We start from the raw sequence: 21,099 nt of genomic DNA, 5'->3' as shown, positions 1-21,099 counted from the left end.
TGCTTCCAAAGAGTGCTTCTATAAAAATTTTGGTATATATGGGGACTTTCTTCTTAACAGAACAAAAGCTATTCCCTAATAGATCTCTTTGCTGTATAAACCTAGTAGTGTCATCTCTGGGTCTATGATATTTTGGTCACTTTTCTTAATTCCATATTGCTTATTAAAATGGTTGTACTATTCATAATTCCACCAACAATGCACTAGAGTGCCTATCTTCCCACCACCTTTCCAAAATTGAGTATTCCTATCTTTTGTCATCTGTGTCTTCTTTAAACTTGTTTGTACAAGGTTACCCATCCCCATTCTAGTGTTTATTTCATCTTCAATGAGTTTGTAAAAACCCTTCCTGTTAAAATTTGAAATGTAATCATAATAAGAAATTAATTTTCAAATAATATTTTGTGCATCACTTTCAGTTGTTAGTATATGGTTTTATTTGCATTTTAACAGTACAGATAATCGAAACGATATACTTTTGTCATTGTAGCCGAGAAACAATTTACAGAAGTATGCTATTCATCAGATAGACCAGAGCCCCTTAATCTGTATCAAGATTCTATTCAACAGGTAATTCATTTTTATCAGTGTGCTCTTGTCTTTTATGAATCTAGATTCAGATTGTCTATTGTCAGTTTTAATTTGAACATAGTCCATTTGTGTAAACCATTTCAGCACATGTTCATTAAATACCAATAATGTGTAAGGGCACTTTGCTAGGCACTGTGGGAAAAATGGGGAAAGGATTCTGGTTCAGATGAATGCAACATTTTAGCTTGTAGAATTACCATAGTTCTGGATGCAATTTCAGAGATCACATAGTACAAAAAAACTTAAGATGAGTTATCTTATTCATGTGATCATCTCTCCCCACCCCTGAAAGAGCTGGGATATACCAAAATTTTAATGATGATGTCTCTGCCAGCTCTCTAGTCAACATGTCTGAAACTTAACTCATTGCTGAAATTAGAACTGATTTGCTTAAAAAATGATATGGTCCAACCTCTTTAACCTACAGTTGGGGAAACAATCTTAGTTGTCTAAGGCCAAGGTCATCCAATTAGTTAGTAGCAGATCTGTCATAGACTCATATTAGAGATAGAAAAAACACCTCCTCACCCCCATTTTACAGTTGGGGAAATTAAGCCACAAAGATGTTAAGGTACTTGCCTAAGCTCACACAAGTAAGGAGTGGGTTGACCATAATTTGATGCTAAGGTAGTGTTCTTTCCAGTGTACCACACTGTCTATCTCCCTAAACTTTATCTTTCCATATATTTATGGAAATACGTATTTATATTTATATATGTATATATAGGCATTATACACACACACACACACACACACACAAATAGATGTCTGTGTCTATATGTGTGTGTGTTGATGGGGGAAAGAAATCCATTCTAGGCATGGAAGAGGGCATGAACAAAGGTAGATAGAAAGCCATTAATAGAATCTATATTAAAAATATATATAAATATAGCACATAATATGTAAAATTGTATAATTGTATTTAATTTATAGTTAAACATAATATATGTTTTATATATATTATATATAATATTATATGTAACATATATCATTCTATATTATGTATCTATCTGTCTATATTCTATTAATGGTTTTCCCACCTCTGTCTTTGCTTGTGCCTTCTTCCATGCTTGGGATGGATTCCTTTCCCCCATTTTCACCTCCACGTGTTGAAGTCCCACTCTTCCTTTAAGGCAATTTCAGATGCTGCCTTATCTGAATCCATACCTGCTTTGATGGCCTGTGTTATATTTGTCTTTATGTTCCCAGCACGTATCACAGTACCTTGTACATAATAGGTACATAATTTTCCTTGTTGCATTCAGCAAAGTGCTTTGAACATAAAAAACACTCAATAAACATTTGTTGAATTTGTCAAACTTTTATCAATGAAAGATCACCTTTGTGACTTGCCCAGTTTATGTAGTGGAATATTTGGGACTAGATGTCACTGCATTGCTTTTTCCCCAAATTATGCTGCTTCCAGTATTTTATAGACTTTGAAAGTATTCTGTTTCCATTTATGTTCTTCATGTTATTCTTGTTTCCAATTAATTTTCTTCAAAAATTCATACATCAGTTTGTCTAAATTTTCATATTATTTCACTATTGTCTTTATTTTAAAATTTTTTTTATAAATAACTTTTTGTTTTTCATCACCTACATTTCCCAGTATATCCCCCCACCCCCATCTACATTCCTAAATGAAAACTCTGAGAAATTTATTATACCGTTTTCTATATATGTTTTCATTCATATCTTTTAAACTTTAAAAAAATCTATCTTTTAAAATGTTTCTTTAATGTGAATTGACAGCATTTGATAATTGCTATTTTTAAAAAATATGTCTTTTGGATTTTTTTAATTATCCATAAGGTGCTGCAAGAAAACCAAGATGAGATTTTAACTGTACCTAATGAATCATTTGAATCATTGCAGGTGGGTCATCTTTCAAATTACAATTTAACCAAAAGTTATACATCCAAATTCAGGAATAGCAGAGATTTTAAATAAAGTCTCTGATTTCTTTTTGCAAACATTCCATACTATTTCTAATTTACTTATCTTTTCACCAGTTTAGATGTGATGTTACAAACTTACCGTGTCAGTAAAGTTGCTCGATAATATTTTTCATGTTAAAATGAAGGGCCTTAATTTTAAGGATGGTTTTTTATATTTATTAAAGTGATATGGAGATAGGGTATCACTGAAAACAATGCATGCAGATTTAACTGGCATAAAACTGAAGTGATCTTGTGAATTTTTAAAGGCAAATTTTACCTTATTTTCCCCATTCCACATAGGAGTGTGACAGTGGTAGAAATTTAAATGGTAGATTCTCCAGTAATAGTTTGCAAAGGCATCTTCTAGCTAACACCATTTTTCAACGTATTCTTTGAGGGTGGAGAAAAGGCAGGGACTCGCCTGAGCTCTCCCAAACAACTTTTAATAATACCTTAAAACAAAGTCTGGAATGGCAGAACCCACAAAAGGACAGGGTGAAACAATTTTCCAGCTCATGACAACTTAGAAGGTTGGCAGGAAAGGTCTGTTACATGGGGTGGGAATGGAACCTAGTCCAGCTCAGGCTGCTCCAGTACAGGCTGAACCATAGGAAGCCAGCAGCAGGTCTCAGGGGTGACTGAATCAGCTGTGCTAGTAGCTGCTTCTGGGATACGAAGGGGTCAGACAGCTAGTCATAAGGATACCACAAGAGGCCCTTTCCTAGTGCAGGTACAGGAGTCTTTCGCACTGCCCATTCTTGGGTCCGAGTTGTGGTCGTGGGTGGCCGTCCCAGGGTGAGGAGGAGCAATAGCGAACCAGAGCTTGCTGCCACAGGGGAGCTCCAGGGCAGAAAAGAGTGCTTGTGATTGCTCACAGACCATAGGGCAGGAGAGTAGTAAATGCACTTCTCCTGAGAGCATACCAACTCAGAAGAACTGAAAGCTTGCAGATCTCCAGAGCTAGCTCTGAAAATAGCCATAGGAAAAAACCTAAAGCCTGGGACAGTGTCCTCTCCACTCTGGGAGCAGAGCTCAACTTTAGTATAAAGCTAAAAGTCAAGAAATAGTCTGAAAAAAAATGAACAAACAAAAAAAGATCCTGACCATTGAAAATTACTGTGGTGACAGGGAAAATCAAGACACAAACACAGAAGAAGATGACAAAGCAAAAACTGCTACATCCAAAGCCTCAAAGAAAAAATGTAAATTGGCCTCAGGCCTAAAAAGAATTCCAGGGAGAGGGAATAAAAAGAGAGAATTCCAGGAAGAGCTCAAAAAATATTTTAAAAATCACATAAGAGGTAGAGGAAAAATTGGGAAAAGAAATGACAGTGTTGCAAGAAAATCATGAAAAAAGAGTCAACAGCTTGGTAAAGAAGTCACAAAAAAGAATGCTGAAGAAAATAACACTTAAAAAAAAAACAGAATAGGCCAAATGGTAAAAGAGGCACAAAAATCCAATGAAGATAAGAACTCTTTAAAATGAAGAACCAGCCAAATGGAAGAGGACATACAAAAGCTCAATGAAGAAAATAGTTTTTTAAAGATTAGAATTGGACAAATGGAAGCTAATGACTCCATGGGACATCAAGAAACAACGTTGTTGTTTCCTTTGTTCTAGAAGAGGGCCATGGCATCAGGAAGGTGAATTGGATTTCAGTGAGGGAGGGCTGTGCGAAGTCACCAGCCTCACTTTCTCCTCTGGAGCCATCTGGGGCCAGTGGCCAGATATAAATCAGGATGACTGAAGATGGCCCCAGAGGCAGTAGGAGACATTGACCTTTTTAAACTAAGATCTTTCCCAGGTCTTTGAGTGAGGCAATGTCCATTTTGTGATTAAGGCTAGGTAAGAAATGAGACAAAGAATGCCCTCTTTTACCTAGTCAAAAAAATCATTCTGGGAGGGGAAGACCATCAGGGTTTCTGGGCTAACCAAAAACAATTGCTATTTACATTCACTGTGAACCATTGGGCCCAAACCATGACCACTAAATGGAGCTTGGGCCGGGACCTACTGTTGGCCTATCAGTGAGAGCCAGAGTGAATTGGGTTTAAGACTGGTCCCTAAGAAATTCGGTTTGTAAACTCCAAGATATCTCACATGGTTTCAACCATCAAAATTTCTTTCGGCAGAGCACCCCCAGGTAAGGGTATGATTCCCCCATCTGAACAGAGGGAGAGGAAATAGGAAAGGAAAGGAGAGGAGAAGAAAGAGGAGCTCTGTTGCCCAACTGGTAGCCCATACTGCTTACTGGTTGTTTGCCCTTCATTCTGGAAGAAGACCATGGCATCAGGAAGGTGATACTATGACTTGCAACTGAATTGGATTCAAGTGAGGGAAGGCTGTGCAAAGTTACCAGCCTCACTTTCTTCTCCAGAGCCATCTGGATCCAGTAGCAAGATATAAATCAGGATGACTGGAGATAGCCCCCCCTCAAGCAATAAAACAAAATCAAAAGAATGAAAGAATAGAAGAAAATGTGAAATATCTCATTGGAAAATAAGTCCACAAAAGATAATTTAAGAATTATTGGACTACCTGAAGGCCATCATCAGAAAAAGTGCCTAGAAATCATCTTTTTTTTTTTTTCCTTTTGGAGGGCAGTTGTGGTTAAGTAACTTGCCCAAGGTTGCATGGTTAGGTTTTTTATGTGTGTGTGTTAAGTGTCTGAGGCTGGGTCCGAACCCAGGTCCTCCTGACTCTGGGGCCGGTGCTTTACTCACTGCACCACCTAGCTGCCCCTAGAAATCATCTTTTAAGGAAAATTTCCCTGATATGCTAGACTAGTGGGGTAAAGTAGAAATTGAAAGAATCCACTGATCACTTCCTGAAAGAGATGCCAAAAAGAAAACTCCCAGGAATATTATAGCAAAATTCCAGAGCTCCCAGATCAGGGAGAAAACATTGCAAGCAGCAGAAAGAAACAATTCAAATATCATGGAGTCACAGTCTAGATAACACAAGATTTAGAAGCTTCTACATTAAAGGATCAGAGGGCTTGGAATATGATATTCCAGAGGGAAAGGGAGTTAGGATTACAACATAGAACTTTCAGACATTCTTGATGTAAAGACCAGAGCTGAATAGAAAACTTGATTTTCAAATACAAGACTCAAGAGAAGCATAAAAAGGTAAATACAAAAGAGAAATCATAAAGTATTCAATAATGTTAAGCTGTTTAAACTACATGGGAAGATGATACTCCCAAGAATTTTCTCATTATTAGGGCAGTTAGAAGTAGTATACATAGATGGAGGGCATGGGCATGAGTTGAATATGGTGGGATGATACCTAAAAAAAATAAAATTAAGGGATGAGAGAAGAATGTATTGGAAGGAGGGGGAAGGGAGAAGTAGAATGGAGTAAGTTATCTCAGGTAAAAGAGGCACAAAAGAGCTTTTACAGTAGAGGGGGGGAGATAGAGGAAGTGGACAGGAACACGAAACTTAGTTCAAGTCCCATCAGAGTTAACTCAAATTGGGAATAACATACACATTCAGTTTGATCTACAAATGTATCTTACATATAGGAATACCCTATAGGAAAGTAAGAAGGGAAGGGGACCAGATAAGGGGAGGGGTACTGATAAAAGGGGGATTGTTCAAGGCAGTATTTGGAAGCAAGACATTTTTGTTTGTTTGTTTTTGCTTTTTGGAGGGGGGAAGGCAGGGCAGTTGGGGTTAAGTGACTTGCCCAAGGTCACATGGCTAGGAAGCAAAACATTTTTGAGGATGGATGGGGTGATAGGAGAAAGAATAGAATAAACAGGGAGAAAATAGGATGGAGGGAAATAGGTAGTAATCATAACTGAAAAAAAATCTGTAGCAAATATCTGATAAAGGTTTCATTTTTCAAACATAGAGAACTGAATCAAATTTGTAAGAACAAGAGCCATTCTCCAGTTGCCAAGTGGTCAGAGGATGTTTTCGTTTTTTTTTTTTTTTGGTGGGCAATTGGGGTTAAGTGACTTGCCCAAGGTCACACGGCTAATTTTTGTGTGTGTGTGTGTGTGTGTTAAGTGTCTGAGGTTGGATTTGAACTCAGATCCTCTTGACTGTGCTCTATTCACAGTGCCACCTAGCTGCCCCCAAGAGGATGTTTTCAGATGAAGAAATCAAAGTTATCTATAGTCACATGAAAAAATACTCCAAATCACTATTGATCATAGAAATGCAATTTAAAACATCTCTGAGGTACCACTCCACACCTATCAGATTGACTAATATGACAAAAGAAAAATGACAAATGCTAGAGGGGATGTGGGGAAATTGAAACACTAAATGGTGGCTTTGTGAACCATTCTGCAGAGTGATTTGCATCTATGCCCAAAGGGCTATAAAACTGTGCATACCCTTTGATCCAGCAATACCATTATTAGGCCTGTATCCCAAAGAGATTTAAAAAAAACAAAAAGAACCCATAGGAACAAAAATATTTATGGTAGCTCTTTTAGTGATGGCAAGGAACCGGAAATTGATGCCCATCAATTGGGGAATGGCAGAATAAGTTGTGGTATATGATTGTGATGCAATACTATTTTACTATAAAAACTAACAAGCAGGATGCTTTCAGGAAAAACCTGGAAAGACATACAGGAACTGAAGCAAAGTGAAGTGAGCAGAACCAGGAGAACAGTGTACACAGTAACAGTGTTGGCATATGATGATCAGAGTGAATGACGTGGCCATTCTTAGCAATACGATGATCCAAGATAGTTCCTAAGCACTCATAACAAAAAAAAATGCTTTCCATCTCCAGAGAAAGAACTGATGGAGTCTGAATATAGATTAAAGCATACTTTTTTTACTTTATATTTCTTGGTTTTTTTCTTTGTTTTCTTTTACAATGTAACTAATATTGACATGTTTTGCATGACTGCATATGTATAACCTATGTCAAGCTGCTTGCCTTCTCAGTGGAGGGAGGGAGGAAGGGAAAAAGGAAGGGAATTGGGAGCTCAAAGTTTTAAGAAATGAATGTTAAAAATTGTTTTTTACATGTAATTGGGGGGAAATTATTTAAAAAATTTTAAAAAGAAATATCCTCTTCATGTGCATTGGGGAGCCCTTCCCATTTCTTGTGACCCCCAAGAACTGCTTGGATGTTAGTTATCCCTTTTGATATCATAATAAAGGCACTCTCTGAAGAAATGTACTATACTCCCACTTTTGTATGTTGAACAACATTTATCTATCTTAGTATTCTATTTTGTCCCTATTTTAATTTGTTAAACTTGAAAAACAGTAACTTCTCTTCACAAATATAGGTTAGATAGAAAGGTATGATAATTTTGACATGAATAAATAACCTCGATAAGTTACATGTGACTATTGTCTTATATTTTACATTACAAGAAAGATGATTATTAAACCTAGAAAAATATTTCTCTCTTAGTTTTTTTCATCTTTAAAAGAAAATTCTCCAAATCTACACGAATGATTGATTTGGTGGTTGACAAGGTATATACTCAGCAATTTAGTATTATATTAAGGGAACAGTCACTTAAATGTGAAAATCAGGATTTTCTAACCAAGATTTGGTTATCAGTAAAGAGCTTGACAAATTCTAAACGTAAGGTCTTTTTTTTTTTTTTAAACATAAACTATTTACTTAGTATTTATTGCAAAAGCAGGAATACTCAAAAAATTTGCTCATAAAATGACAAAAGCAGGATTCATCATAACATTTACTCAACAGAAGGCAAAAGCAGGATTGATCATGCATCACAGTTAACCTATGAACTTGACTCAGTTTCCTATCAATGTATGCTGGGTACACACTTGGAGAAATCTAGTAGGGAGGCATATGAGTAGAGAAGTCTTTGTGCCTGGGACAACTTCAGGCCTTGATATCCTTGATCCATTTAGGAATGATCTGTACCATGGAAAGCTCGTCTGCTACCTACTCTTCCCTGCTGCCCTGCTGGCTGAAGCCTTTCCTGCTCTGCTCTCTGGTAAAGGAAGTAATAATGAGCACTTTTCATTCATGGTCACCCTCAACAGAGTGTTTTGAGAAAACGGGATTTACTTTTTAAATGATGACTAGTTCCCATGAGTCAAAGAATTCCCAAGCTCCTCATATCCACAAACACCAAGGGATTCTGCTTTGTCCAATCAGCTCCAAGCCTCTTTTCACAGCAAAGAACAGCTCACAGGAAAACAAATGCAAAGCTTATCTTTCTGTTGTTTCTCTTTATCAAGTCAGAGAGGTCAGTAGAGGGCAAAACAGGCAAACCTGAGATTAAACGTAAGGTCTTTATGGCACCTAGAAGTTTCAATGTGATGACTAGTATTTTTGATGCAATTTTACCTCAAACTATAGACATGTACTTTGTTCTCTGTGTGAGTCTGTACGTGCTCTTATTTTGCCACAGTAACTTGGGGAAGAAAGTCTGCTGCCCAAACTGTGCCTCTCCATAGTGACAGTCACATGCATCAGTCTCGGGCTTTTAAATTTTCTATTGTTTTTTTTTTCTATTAATTTCTCCAGCTCAGAGTAGGATTTCCTTAATGCAGTACAGGAGAAGGAGAGGGGGACAATAAGGACATTAGTGAGAGTCACTAGGACTTCCTCCTTCTTTTCTTGATACATGTGGCCCAGAAAGTATCTGTCATATTCTTTGAACTTTACTAGAGGATTTTTCAAGACCTTTATGTTAGAGCAGATAGGATCCTAATTTGGGTTTCAACCTGAGATTTGAAATCCATATTCTACAGAAGCAAGTTGTTCTCCAGTTTTGTTTTTCATTCTTTGAAAGCTAAAAATTTCAACTATTGTTTATGTTTCTGTATTAGATCCTGAATTTAAAAGTTGTTGAAGGAATGCTAGGCTTGGAATCAGAGGTATGGCTCCTTTCCTGCAGGTTACTCTGGCACTTTGAAAGAAAAACCTGTAGTTTCATTTGTGTGGTCATGTTTTCTACTCATACATAACCCAGCTCCTCCAGATTGTATAAGTTGCCATGACTGAAAAATTTGTCACCTAGTGACTGCAGTCTGGTAATTGGAAGGCTGTCAGTTGACACTTTTTTTTTCCTTTTGCCAGGCCTATCCTTGAAAACTTCCAGAATTATTAAAGAGATAACTTGACTCGTACTGTACTGACATAGCCTTCAAAAACTTGAGTTCACTTCCATTCCACAATTAGGCACCAGAACAGGATATTAATTTACTCATCTGTACAATTGGGATAATACTTACCTAACCTACTTCACAGGCCTGTTGTGGTGAATGTGCTTTTGTAAACAGAATCACAGAATTTCGGAGTTGGAAAGGACTTCCATGGCTATTTAGTCCAACACATACCTGAAAGGAATCCCTGCTCTAATAAATCCAACCAGTGATCATCCAGCCTCTGCCCGAAATCCTCCAATAAAGGGAAAACTACCACCTCTGAAGCAATTTAGTCTGCTTTTGGACTGCTCTAATTGTTAGTAGTTATTAGCTTAAGCTTACTTTTGCCTCTTTGACATATCCATTGATTGTTCCTGGCTCTCCCCTCTGGGACCAGATAAATCTAATTACTCTTGTACATGAGAGATGGTGGTACCTTCAAGTACTTCAACGTAGCCATCATGTTTCCCCTTTAGCTCCCAGGCTAACATCCCTCATTCTTTCAACTGAACCTCATGTAGCATTTACTCAAGGCCCTTCTGGTTGCCCTTTTCTGGACCTTTATAGAAAATGAGAAGCAGCTTTGGAATCAGGAAGACCCAAATTCCAACCTTGCCTCAGACATCTTCTGGCTATATGATACTGGGAGAATCACTTAAACTCTCACTGTTCTAGGCAACTGTAAGACTCCTGAGTTGTAGAGGGGTTGGTGATCTGTATTGGTGAAGGCAGTTTCCTCACTAGGAACTCCTTACACTAATGAAATCGCAGGTATAGACCTTGTCTCCCTTCTACCCCTATCACATAAGTAAAAAAAATCAAGTATCATGAATTGGTCAAGGCCTGTCATATACTCCAGATTCTAGCTAACATGCTTTTTTTGTATTTTCTTTCAGACCTCCTTGAAAGATGATGAAGAGAATGCTTTTGTAGCTACCATACCTAAGGAAAAAGAGAGGAAGTCCTGTAAACCTAAGGTACAAATTATTAAGAACTATTTAAATCACCTTGTCAATTTCCAAACATTTCCTGATATTTGTCCCAACCATCAGTTCTTCTAGTCATAACACCATTGACCAAAATGACATAGTATCATTTGAAGAGTAATAAGAATATTTTAGGGCCATTTCCTTTTTATGTTGAAGTCTTCTTCCTTTTTAGTAATTAGTTCATACATATTCTATCTACTAGCTCTATCAAAGAAATAAAAGACAACAAAAATGTAGTGATTAGCTGGCCTCAGAGTCATAAGACTTGATGGCAGGGCCTGCCTCTTAAATCATACTGGCTGTGTGACCCTAGGCAGGTTACCTATCCCCTCTGTGTCCCTGGCAGCTCCATAGATTGCAGAGCAGTCCATGATCTTCATTATAGAGAAAGATCCTCACTAGAGCTTGCTATGTTGATGAAATCACAAGTTTTTAAAATATCAGATGCTTTTCATAATAGCATAGTATATTTTGCATGTGAAGTTTTTCTCTTTTTTGAAATAACATGAAATAGAGATCATTAATGAACAAGGTCTATGCATCTGTATAGACCAGGGGTTCTTAACTTAGGGTATATTAAATTGTTTTAAAAAATATTTTGGTAACTTTCAAAATAATTGGTTTTCTTTGTAATCCTGCATATTTTATGTGTTGGAAGGGGGTTGATAGACTTCCCCAAATTGCCTCAGGTCCAAGATGCAAAAAAGGTTAAGGACCCTTAGTATAAACTTTCCTCTGTATCTAGAATGTATTTCTACTCATTTTAATCTTTGTCTTTGATCCAGCTCAGAGGCTATTTCCTCTATGAAGCCTTACTTAAGCCTCCATCAAGAAAGGATCCAGTATCACCAATTTCTCATCCTTTTGTGATTGACCTCTCTTATGTACATCTCACATTCAAACTTTTGTTAGTGGTTATTTATATCTCATCCCTTCCAAGAGTAAACATTTCTTGAGACTGTGGTCTCTATCATCTTTCATCTTTTATCTGATTAAGTAAATTTCATGCTCTTGGTTACAGCCATTTGAAAGAGATGATCTAACTATACAAATTGGAAAAATGGTATATGAAAATAAAGTTTAAACCAGAACCTTTTTTGTTTTTCCCTAGATTGCTGATCACATTGCCAAGCAAAACAAATTCCCACATTGACCACGTCAAAAACATAGGTTTCATTCCTTACTTTGAGTCTATCATCCCCTCTCTGTCAGGAGTTAGTGTGTTTTATTATGAGTCCTGGATTTTGTTGTTATGTATAAATTGTTCTCCTGGTTCTGTTTACTTCACTCTGCATCAGTTTATACAAGCCTTCCCACTTGAAGCAGTTCCTTTGGTCATTTCTTCAATATGTTCATATACCTTAACTTGTTCAGTCATTCATTCTCCAGTTGACATTCGCCCTCTTCAATTATAATTCTTTGCCACTTCAAAAAGAGCTTCTACCAATATTTTTCTATGTATGGGACCTTTCCTTTTCATCAAATATATATATTTTTAAAGCAATTGGGGTTAAGTAACTTGCTCAAGGTTACACGGCCAGGTGTTTCTGGGTAGGTGTTAAGTTTCTGAGCCCGAATTTGATCCCCGGGTCATCCCAACACTGGAGCCAGTGCTCTTACTCGCTGTGCTACCTGGCCGCCCCTACATCAAATATTTTTGATAACATTCCTCTGGTTCTTTTTACTATTTTTGCTTTTTGGAGAAGGGAAAGTAGGGCACTTGGGGTTAAGTGACTTGCCCAAGGTCACACGGCTAGTTTTGTGTTGTTTCTGAGGCTGGATTGAACTCAGGTCCTCCTGACTCCAGGGCCGGTGCTCTATTCACTTCGCCACCTAGCTGCCCCTCTTTTACTATTTTATGGAGTCCAGTACAACACTCTGTCTTTTCATCCCTTCCTCTTACTAAGCAACTAGCCCTTTGTTTCCAGTCATCCATATCCTTGATGATGCTTTTTCCATCATTTCCTTTATGTAAGTCATCATTGGCAATTTTATATTCTCCTTGGATATGTCAAGAGTCTTGACAAAGTTCAGCTGAAATCCTGATTGTTTTGAAATGGTCATTATCCATAATTTGTAGTCATGTAATATTACTGAGAGAATAATTGGTGTTGGGAAGTTGAACTTTTGCAGCAAAGAACTGCTTGCAATGGAAGTATTACATGAAAGCTTGATGTCTTTTTCTTTTGTTCTGGGCCCATCACATTGTCTTCTAGCATCTGCCAAAGGTATGTTTATATGTAGGTGTATCTTGGTATCGTGTGTCTCTTTCTCTCTCTATATATACATATACATAGTCTATCATATGTATATGTGTATATGTGTGTATATGTACATGCACACATATATGGGGGGGAAGAAATAAACTCAATAGGCAGCCCATCCAACTATATGTTATTGGCACTCAGTATTTTCCATATGCTGTTTTTCCTATTTGTGTAGTTAGATAATCTCTTTCAAATAGCAGTCTCCATTAAATTGTGAGCTTCTTGAGGGCAGGAACTGTTTTTGCCAGTTTTTGTTTTTAACATCCCCATTGTTTAGCACAGTGCCAGGCATATAGTAGGCATTTAATAAATGCTTATTGATTTACTGACTTCTCATCTCACTAAGATGCCTCTGTGTTATTCTGGAACTTGATGTGCAATGTTGTCTGCATATAGAGAGCCTTACCAGGAATTATTCTTCTATTTGGAATCTCTATAATACTCTCTATGACACTGATGCATATCTATAGGTAAACATAAGACTCCTTGTTTGTTTTATGTCTCACTGAACAAATAATCTCTGTGGTCATGTCTGTCATAGAATCTTGCATGATTTTATGTGAATGTGGAAGATACTTTAAGGGAAATCTTATGACTGTTTAGTTCTACTAAACAAAATACTATTTTAAAATCAGTGGAAAATAGACACAACACAATCTTCTTTTCTCGTTTTTACTCCCTTAATTGTGGGGAGAAAAGCTATGATCTGCTATGGAAAACTATCCTCCTATTTCCCATGTTTGTTTGGTTTTTAAAAGATACTCTCAATAGGTACATAGGTAATTTTGAAATATTTTTATAGAGATGAGAAAGTTGGTACTACATATATTTTTTTGGGGGGGAAGGGTCAAAGTACTCTTTTCTATACTTTGAGATGTTATTAAAAATAATTTGAGTGTTTTATGCTTCACGTATTTATACATGAATCCAACTGCTTCTCTTAACTTCCTTTTCTGAAATTCCAATTCCACTTTTCTAGACAGTACATTGGTTACTGAGGGAGGAAAGTCCAAATTTGGTCTTTCCATCATTATTGCTAATGTGAATAAATGACCATAGTAACATTGGCAGATCTGGTCTGTTTCACATTCATCCTCTTCGTTTCAATTTTAATTTTTAAACCATGCTCTCAAGATGACTGGTGTCAGCTGATTCTCTAGGTTCATTTTCTTCTTGATTTGTTTTTTTTTTTGTAAGGCAGTACTCTGTGTAATTTTCCTTCTCCTCTTCAGTACTATTTGACACATGAACTCAAACTTTAAACTTGAATTGCCCTTGGCTGCTCAGTTTTTCCCTTAATAAGGAACTGAGCTGTTTTATGACTGGAGCAGTTTCTGGGTTCTTTTGATTTATTTGTAATAACTTTTTTATCAATTAAACTTTTTCTTGTAAGTGGTGATGGATCAATGTCTTTTGCCCATTTCCTTTTCTTTAGAGCTTTTTTTTTTAGTGATCACTCTATTTATTCCATAACAAAAGAAAAACATCCATGGAAAATCAAGGTACAGCATAATTCAAAATACAGCATTCACCATATTTCAACTTATCACAGAAAATCACAATATAATATTTCACAACATAGTCTGAAAGTAAAATAGTCACTTGAAAATTAATTCAATCAGTCACAAAATAGTCACTCCTAAGTTAATTCAATCAGTCACTTATCAAAGTATACAGTAGTATCAAAGTACACAGTCAGAGTCTTCCACTCTTGGTGCAAAGTCTTGATTAACTCAATCAGTAACTAATCAGTAACAATAGTCAAAGTACTCAAAGTACAATCAATCACTTATTCAGCAAAGTCTTATTAAGTATCATACACAAAACTGTCTACCCTTTAGGTCACTAGTAAACTATAATTCCATAATTACTTAGTACCCAAGGAGAGGTCTTTTCTTCATCTTGACTTGGGACCTGTTCTCAGATTCCCTGGATCCTCTTCCATGGTCCCAGATTCTACCTGGATTCAATGGTAGACAGCTCCCAGTTCCTTCACCAGCTCTCTGGGCAGGTCCTGCTCCACACTGGCATTCACAGGGTCTGGTCCATGTCAGCTCCTTCAGCATTTCTGCTCCAGGGAATTCAAGGCTCAACCAAGCCACAAACAAACAAAGTCTCAGCATCCTGGTCATGCTTCAGTCACCTGGGCTTCTGGCTCCTGGGCTACTGGGCTCCAGGGTTCCTGGCCTCCTGGCTCTAGGCTCTGGGCTCCTGGGCTCCTGTTCAGAAGAAGCTCCACCACCACAAGTTCTCAGGACTCAGTTCTCCATTCTTCTGTAGCTGTTCTGCTGCCAGATCTCAGTCTCAAGGAAATTCTGACTGTGCCTCTCTGGGGCTTTTCTTTTATACACAGTATTCCTCTTTAGAGCTTCTTTAGACAGGTTATACCGTCTAAATTAGAGATATGATAATGACACAGGCTATCTTCCTATCTTTTTTGTTGTTCATTCATTTCAGTGATGTCTGGCTCTTTGTGGCCTTATTTGGGGCTTTCTTGGAAAAAATGCTAGAGTGATTTGCCATTTCCTTCTCCAGCTTATTTTACAGATGAGGAAACTGAGGCCAACAGGGTTAATAAGTGAATTGCCCAGGTTCACACAGCTAGTAAGTATCCGAGGCCACTTTTGAGATTAGGAAGATGAGTCAGGCCTGAAGCTCTCTCCACTGTACTGCCTAGTTTCCCCCTTCCTGTCTCTAGCCTTTCATTAATTTGTTGTTGGCTTTGATTTTTTCTCTAACCATACCATGATCTGACTACTTAGATGATTCCATTCGATTTAGTTTTCAAATAAATTTTTTAATGCTTTAAAAAAAAATCACTGCCAGAGGTGATAGGTTAGAATGCAGAATAAGGCACATTTTAGGACATGGCCAATATGGGAATTTGTTTTACTTCACTATGCTTTTTTGTTACAAGGGTCCAGTACAATCCAATAAACTTTTATTAAGTGCCTTCTCTGTGCCAGACACTGTGCTAAACACTGGGGATATAATTATTAAAAAAATAGACAAGGGTCTTGTTTGTCTTTTTTTTTTTTTAACATTTTATAATTGGAAAACTAATTTTAAAAACTTAATTGAAAAAATAAGCATCACTTTCATTTCCCAGTGACTTTCTTCTCTCTCCAAACAGAACTTTCCTTTATAACAAGCATGTAGAGTTAAAACCAATCAACGCATTGGGCATGTCTGAAAATGTGTACTTCATTCCACAACTATAGGGCACCATCTCTCTGCCAAGTGGTGGGTGCTTTACCATTAATCCTTTGAAGTCACTATTGATCACTGAATTGATTAGGATTCTTATTTCTCCCTTGCAGTTGAACAGTTCCTAGTATGTTCTCTGGTATACAGATTGGATAATTTGGGAGCTTTATAAAACTTTAACTATAGGCAGTGATCTATAAATCAGTTGTTAATACACTCACTTGTGAGGAGGGCAGAAGTTAAATAGATTTCTGGCTTTAGGATGGAATTCTACCCCTGGAGCCCATTAGGAATTTGAAACACATCCTTAGGGGGAAAGCAGAAGGCTCTTTTCCTATGTGGATTTTAAATATATATATTTCCTAGTACAATAGGGTAAAATCAAGTGTTTTAACAGTTAAGAGAATGTGATTTATGTTTCTTCATACTCAAAAAGGAAATCTACCTCCATTGTTGCCTGTATAGCATATTAGGAGTCTTATTTTCCTTTTAAATTTGTGGTTTAAAATGTCTATATTAAATTTTAGTAAATATTCATTTTTTTGCCAGTTTGTTATTTAGACATAAATCCTTTATGTTTCCCTTTAAATATCATAGGTATAATGTCATAGGATTTAGAACTGCAAGGGCCATTGGAGATCATCTAACCAAACTCCTCATTTTAGAAATAAGGAAACTGAGGACCATTTTAGGAAAATGACTTGCCCAAGGTCACAACATAGTGAGTAGCAGAGAATTCAAAGCCAGGTCCTCTGATTCAAATCTAATGTTCTTTCTCCCTCATCTTGCTACCTCTCTTTATTAGTTTTTGACAGAATGGAAAAAAGTGATTACCTACTGTATAATACTAGGACCTCCATGAGGGCAGCGGAGAAAGATTCAGAGTCAGTAAACCATCCCTAGGGGTAGAAGAGATACAGGAGCCTTCATGGTATTTCCACTCTAACCTTTGCTCCCAAAGCATCTAGTCTGGTTAGGCCACTCCCTCCCTCCCTACCCTACAACCTGGTTCTTATCCTTTCTTTGCCTATCAGTGTTCAGAGCTCTTTGCAAAACAAAACACACAGGATTAGTTGACCCTGTTGTTCATCGTTTAGTTATTCCTTGTAACTTTCAGCAATTTGTCTATTACACGTCTTGAGGATTTACTATATATATATATTCTAGAGGAAACCAGAACAGTTAATGCCTCTTATACTTGGTTTCTTATTTAAATTTATATTTTAGTTATTTTCTATTTATACTTTAGGATAGAATAGCAAATATTTCCTGGGTTTTAATATTTGAATAATTTGGTAATTGCTATTCTAGTAATAGATAAGAATCAAGGCATTGGTGATTATTTACCCTAGATGACATTTTGTAGAAGACCAAGTTATATATTTCCTTAATAGGTATCATAAGTGGATTCATCTTCCTTTGGCATTTTAAATATTTTCCTTTTTAATGTGTTTCTAGCCAGTTGAATTTCAGGGGCACCGAGTGGCAGGATCAGCTTCTAGTGAGGTAATGGTCAGAGGATCATGCTCCCAGCTGGACTGGAATGAGTACCCAGAGAGTGTGGAGTACAAGAGCTTCCCAGAAGGGCCTTGCTTTTTGACACCAGACTTGCCTAGTAGTTGTATGATGATTGACTTCTTACAGGTAAAAAGATTTCTTATGCTTGTATCTCAGCACATCATTTTTTCCTTATTTTAACACCAAAGTACATTCTATGAAGACAGTAATGCTAGCAAAAGTAGCTCTAGAGCAGAATCATAGTACGTTGGCAGAACGCTTCAGATAAAAAGAATTAGGATAAAAAAATCATTTAAAAGATCATTTACTTTTTAGGAAAAAGTATTCAAAGAATTATTACTTTCTGTATAAAAGGATAGTAATTAATGAAAAAGGTATTTGGTTCATTAAAGAAAATGCTCACCATTTGAAGTAGGAATTCAAATTCATAAAGGTATGCAGAGAATGCCTTTCACTGTGGAAGTCTATATCATGGTAATAAATGTTTTAATAGAAAAAGTCTGATCCAGAATTGTAAATAATCTCAAATTTTAGTCTCTTGAAATGAACCCTAAATTGAATATAGCCCGCTCTTGATTTGGCCCCAGGTGGAGCATCTCCATGGTATTTTAGAGCTTACCCCATTTACTATACCATTAGGCAATTGAGTCAGACCTTGAGGTTTATTGGTAAGTATAAGTGTCTCTATGTTTTAATGTTTGTGAGTGTGCGTGTGTGTGTGTGTAATATGTATATATCAGTATCTTTTTTCTGAATGTTTGTCAGATGTGCCTCACATATGCCATGTGAATACAGATTATTAAAATTGTACCTAACATTTATATTACATATGCTTTTCAAAGATTTTCTCTATTATGTCATTTATCCTTATTAAATCCTTCATGGTAAGATGGATGTTATCCCCATTTAATGGATGGAGACACTGACATGCAGAGAACTGAAATAGATTGCCCAATATCAGTAGTACTGCCATGAATAGAATTGAGTTTTCCTGACTTCTAATCTAGTTCACTTTCCATATACATTATATTGAATCTGTTTTTATTTTTTTCCTGTTAATCTTTAACAGGAGCTAGTGATTTCTCCAAAAATTTCTCCAAATAATTTGTTATTGTGAATCCTGGGTCTCTATTTCCTACTTTCAGGAAACACATTAAAACTTATTAAGTCCATAGTTAAATGAAACAAATTTCCACATTGGCCATGTCCATTAATATATATTCCAAATATATGTCCAAATAAGTATATTTTGTTCCTTGAGTCCATCACCTGCTTGTTAGTAGGTGGGTAGAATACCTTCTCTAAAATCTTGCTTGAGAATTGTGTTCATAAGAGTTCATAAATATTGTTGCTAGTGTATAAATTGTTCTTCTGGTTGTGTTTATTTCACCCTGCATCAGTTCGTACAAGTCTTCCCATATCTCTTGGAACCATCCCTTCAATCATTTTTATAGTATTTTATTATATCCATGTGCCTTAATTTTTTCAGCCAGTCCCAAGTTGATGCTCTCCACCTTAGTTTTTAGTTCTTTGCTGTTACAAAAAGCTACTTTAAATATTTTGATATATATGAATCTGTTTCCTTCTTATTTCTTATCTTTGGAGTATAAACCTATGAGTGGTATTGCTAGATCAAAGAGAATATAGAGTTCATTAATTTTTTGGTTTTAGATTGCTTTCTAGAATGGTTAGACCAATTCAGAACTCTGCCTGTTTTCCCATAGCCACTCCAACATTTGTCATTTTTTCCTTCCTTGTCAACTTTGTCGATCTGAATAGTGTGAAGTAGAACTTTAGACTTGCTTGATTTGCTTGGTTTTTTTTTTTTTACATATCAAAGTGATTTGAAGTATTTTTTCACATGATTATTGAAAACTTGAATTTCTTCCTGAGAAACTTATTGTTCATACCATTTGATCATTTATCATTTGGATAATGGCTTTTACTCTTATAAATTTGAATCAGTTCCCTAGACATCTTGGAAATGAAACCTGTCTCAGAAAAACTTGCCACAAAGATTTTTTTCCTACCAGTTACCCAGTTCCTTTATTTTATCTGCATTGGTTTGTTCTTGTGGAAAATCTTTTTGGTTTCATGTAATAAGAATTTTCCATTTAATCTTTTGAGACCTGCTCTGTCACCCTGTTTTGCCTATAACTTTTCCCCACACCATAAATCTGAAAGGTGATTTCTTCCTTTCTCTCCTCCAGTTTGTTTATAATGTCACCCTAGTCTAAGGTCATGTATTCATTTGGTGCTCATCTTGGTTGAGATAGATGAGAGAATAAGTGTGTAAAATCCCTATTATTTCTCATTTAGCTAACAGGTAGGATATGGAAGATCTTACCTATGATGTCAGATATTTATCTATGAAGTTAATATTGGGTAGATAGACGAAGTCCTTCTAAGCTAGTTTTAAAGGTGAAAACAAAAAGCAAAGTACAAATAACACTCATGGGATATTTTACAATTACCTGGTATGTCCCTGGGGTATTATTGATTTACTCTCTCTTTTAGCAATCAGAAGTCACATAGAGACGTGTATAGACCCTATAGATGGTCGATGTTTAAATCAAGCCCTGATGTGTATTTGCTGACTTCCAAGGTGTAAATGCTCATGGTAAAAAATGAATTCAAACTAGTTCCCAGCATACCCCTGTGATTCCTCCCTTGGAACTCTACATTTGAAATTCTAACTCAAGTTTTATAAGAGAAAGGGAATATATTTCTTTTTTTTTTTTAAGCTTTTTTTGGGGGGGAATATATTTCTGATACACAAAGATCTAACATATGGATAAAGGCCTTATTTATTAATATAACTATATGTATGTATTTTAGAGCAAGAAATATTTATTTATGTTTCTCAGTAAAAAGAATAGCACTTACAGTTACAAAATCCTAAGAGGCAAAACTGTATCCTTTATATACATAAGAAGGAGCATATATTTGCACAGACCAGACATTAATGAAAGTATTGTAGTGGTTAAAAATTTGTTGGGTCTCCCAGTACCTCACTGCCCTATGAGGTATAGATGAGTGTCATAAGAATTTCCACACTGTGAGATGACAGATGGTAACCTTCTTACTGCCTGGGTTGGGGTGTGGGGAGACAGGACTCGAACTCTGCCAAGGACTGAAGTAGTGTAGCATGATGCTGGACTTGTAGTTGGGAGATACCAGTTCTAAATCAACTCTGATACTTATTAGCTGTGTGACCATGGGAAGGCTCTGAACCACCTCTGAAATGGGGCTAATAATACTCATAATGCCTATCTCATACAGTTCAGAGTTTCAAATGAGATATGTCAATGCTTTGCAAACCTTAAACCATTATATAAATGGTAACCATTAACATTCCTTTGTAGCAAAGTTGAGTGATTTTCATGAGAGTCTGGTTTACAGGAAACATTTTCTTTGCTTTTATGTAAAAAATACTCTTAATTTTCTCAGAATAGAAATGGTCACAGTGAC

At 36.4% G+C, this 21,099-nt stretch overlaps 2 protein-coding genes across 3 annotated transcripts in view; one reads left to right on the top strand and one right to left on the bottom strand.

Moving 5' to 3' along the window:
• The window catches only part of LARP7 (La ribonucleoprotein 7, transcriptional regulator), a 234,375-nt gene that overhangs the window by 48,027 nt on the left and 165,249 nt on the right, over positions 1-21,099 (bottom strand). The gene's annotated exons all lie outside the window — the stretch shown is intronic.
• ZGRF1 (zinc finger GRF-type containing 1) overlaps positions 1-21,099 on the top strand; it is a 76,439-nt gene that overhangs the window by 17,821 nt on the left and 37,519 nt on the right. The window contains exons 7-10 of one of the 2 annotated variants that reach the window (XM_069095291.1): positions 491-570; positions 2,407-2,469; positions 10,544-10,624; positions 17,569-17,754. In XM_069095291.1, the coding sequence (XP_068951392.1) occupies positions 491-570; positions 2,407-2,469; positions 10,544-10,624; positions 17,569-17,754 (410 nt within the window). The remainder of the gene's footprint in view (positions 1-490; positions 571-2,406; positions 2,470-10,543; positions 10,625-17,568; positions 17,755-21,099) is intronic. The other variant, XM_069095299.1, reaches the window with a different exon arrangement.

Source organism: Petaurus breviceps, unplaced genomic scaffold (genome assembly GCF_028583685.1).
Source record: "Petaurus breviceps papuanus isolate PSGF00001 unplaced genomic scaffold, PetGlider_PUasm1.0 126, whole genome shotgun sequence".
In the NCBI taxonomy this organism is placed as follows: domain Eukaryota; kingdom Metazoa; phylum Chordata; class Mammalia; order Diprotodontia; family Petauridae; genus Petaurus; species Petaurus breviceps.
This window is presented reverse-complemented; position numbering and strand designations above follow the sequence as displayed.